Source organism: Brassica napus, unplaced genomic scaffold (assembly GCF_020379485.1).
Source record: "Brassica napus cultivar Da-Ae unplaced genomic scaffold, Da-Ae ScsIHWf_683;HRSCAF=994, whole genome shotgun sequence".
Classification (NCBI taxonomy): domain Eukaryota; kingdom Viridiplantae; phylum Streptophyta; class Magnoliopsida; order Brassicales; family Brassicaceae; genus Brassica; species Brassica napus.
This window is the reverse complement of record NW_026016738.1, coordinates 32,501-35,000: the sequence shown is the minus strand read 5'-3', so window position 1 is coordinate 35,000 and position 2,500 is coordinate 32,501. Positions and strand designations below refer to the sequence as shown.

The following is a 2,500-nucleotide window of genomic DNA, read 5'->3' as shown; positions in this document are numbered from 1 at the left end:
TTTATGTCACGTTACCGAGGGCCTCGTTTTAAAAAAATACGCCGTCTGGGGGCTTTACCGGGACTAACTAGTAAAAGGCCTAGGGCAGGAAGCGATCTTAGAAACCAATCACGCTCCGGAAAAAAATCTCAATATCGTATTCGTTTAGAAGAAAAACAAAAATTGCGTTTTCATTATGGTCTTACAGAACGCCAATTACTTAAATATGTTCGTATCGCCGGAAAAGCTAAGGGGTCAACGGGTCAAGTTTTATTACAATTACTTGAAATGCGTTTGGATAACATCCTTTTTCGGTTGGGTATGGCTTTGACTATTCCTCAAGCGCGCCAATTAGTTAACCATGGGCATATTTTAGTTAATGGTCGTATAGTTGATATACCAAGTTATCGATGCAAACCCCGAGATATTATTACAGTGAAGGATGAACAAAACTCTAGAACTTTGGTTCAAAATCTTCTTGAGTCATCTGCCCCCGAGGAATTGCCAAACCATCTGACTCTTCACACATTCCAATATGAAGGGTTAGTCAATCAAATAATAGATAGGAAATGCGTCGGTTTGAAAATAAATGAATTGCTTGTCGTAGAATATTACTCTCGCCAGACTTAAAAAACCTAAGTGAAGTAAAAAAAAATCACTAAAAACAAGAGTTCGGACAACTCCCCTTTGCCCGCTTTTTTGATTAAAACTAAAAAGGGACAAGGTAAGGGATTTTGTCGGGGAATCTTTTTCCTATTCATGTATCATAGATTGGTAGGGAGGTTTGGATCCCTTGTTTGCTCTTCCCAGCATTTTCCATAGCAAAGAAATGTAGATTTTATATCTAGAAAAATTGGAAGTAGATAGAATATTTTTTTATAAAAAACGAGTCCGCTTTTATGTTAGTTCGTACTATAAAATTCCTTTGTTTGTGAGAAAATTTTCTCACAAAAGAAAAGTTAAAGGAAATAAAAAGAGTTATAGAATGGATTACTACCTATGCCAAGATCGCGTATAAATGGAAATTTTATTGATAAAACCTTTACAATTGTAGCCGATATCTTATTACGAGTCATTCCGACAACTTCCGGAGAAAAAGAGGCATTTACTTATTACAGAGATGGTGCGATTTGATTATCATTATCATTTTTTTCTATTTCTCACCGATTTGGAATAGAAAAAAATGAGTATTGAAAAAAATCTACGCTTTTGAAGGTGAAGTTTATAATATAAAAAAGCAATCCCTTCTGTCATGTATCCACGATTAGTGCAGCCTTAGATGCTTCAATTATGAATTCTAGTATTGAGCAAAAGGTTTTTTACCTACGGTTCCCGTATTACAGATCAATCCTACTAGACTAATACAATATACGAATAGGAGGCACAGGGGAAGAAGCACTACGCCGAGAAATCAACAACACGAAAACTTTCTTCAAAAAGATTCCTTTTCTTTCTTCTTCTTTGGGATTGGGACTAATTAAAATGGTTGGAACAATAAACATCCATCTCGTCCGTACTTTGGATACCCGTATAACCATTGAAGACTGTTGAAGTGACTAATTCCTGGAAATTTAGGGGCGTTGAGAACAAAGAAATTGTTAGAGTTTCCTTTTTTATTTTTATCTAGTATGAATATGAATCCACTTGGTAGTAAGAAAAGATCTTTTACAAGAAGGTTGGCTAGGGATTTCTTGTAAAAACATTAGCCCCGCTTAGTTCATAATGACATCAAATTTTTCCATATCCATATATTTATTATTTTCATTATGCACCTAAAGGAGGAGCCGTATGAGATGAAAATCTCACATACGGTTCTGAAACGGAGAATTCGTTAAAGCGAATGACGACCGTAACGGATGTCGGCTCAATCTGAAGGAAATTATGCGGAAGCATTACAGAATTATTATGAAGCTATGCGACTAGAAATTGACCCCTATGATCGAAGTTATATACTCTATAATATAGGCCTTATCCACACAAGTAATGGGGAACATACCAAAGCTTTAGAATATTATTTTCGGGCATTAGAACGAAACCCCTTTTTACCACAAGCTTTTAATAATATGGCTGTGATCTGTCATTACGTGCGACTATCTCCACTATAGAAAAAAAGAACGAACAGCTAGTCAATGAAATACTAGAAAAAAAAAAAGGCTTTCTACATAAGCATCGTCCAAAACGATTTTTTATCAGCTGTAGCAAATAAATAAACTTCATGGATCGAAATATGAAGTGAAGACTAGATATGCCTAAATACTTTATTTTCTATGGATAAAAAAAGATTTAATTGATAGAGGAAGCACCGTAAAGATCAACTGGAAAGGTTTTGGACCGATACAACAAGAGCTGTTTATTTATATCATAATATGAGATAAATCTTAGAAATCTACTTATGTAATAGAGTGGATCCCCTAAGGTATTGAGCAGCGGTGTAGCATCAGATCCTAAAGACAGTAAGTCTTTTTCTTTTTTATGATATGAAGTATGAAAAAAAGTCTTTTTCAACGATTCTATATAAATT

General features: G+C 34.8%; 1 protein-coding gene across 1 annotated transcript in view; it reads left to right on the top strand.

Moving 5' to 3' along the window:
• Nucleotides 1–813: 813 nt before the first annotated feature.
• Nucleotides 814–2,500, top strand: part of LOC125605025 (photosystem I assembly protein Ycf3) — a 2,691-nt gene continuing 1,004 nt past the window's right edge. Inside the window, exons 1-2 of the mRNA XM_048775077.1 lie at nucleotides 814–1,102; nucleotides 1,834–2,061. Coding sequence (XP_048631034.1) covers nucleotides 979–1,102; nucleotides 1,834–2,061 — 352 coding nt within the window. The 5' untranslated portion in view covers nucleotides 814–978. The remainder of the gene's footprint in view (nucleotides 1,103–1,833; nucleotides 2,062–2,500) is intronic.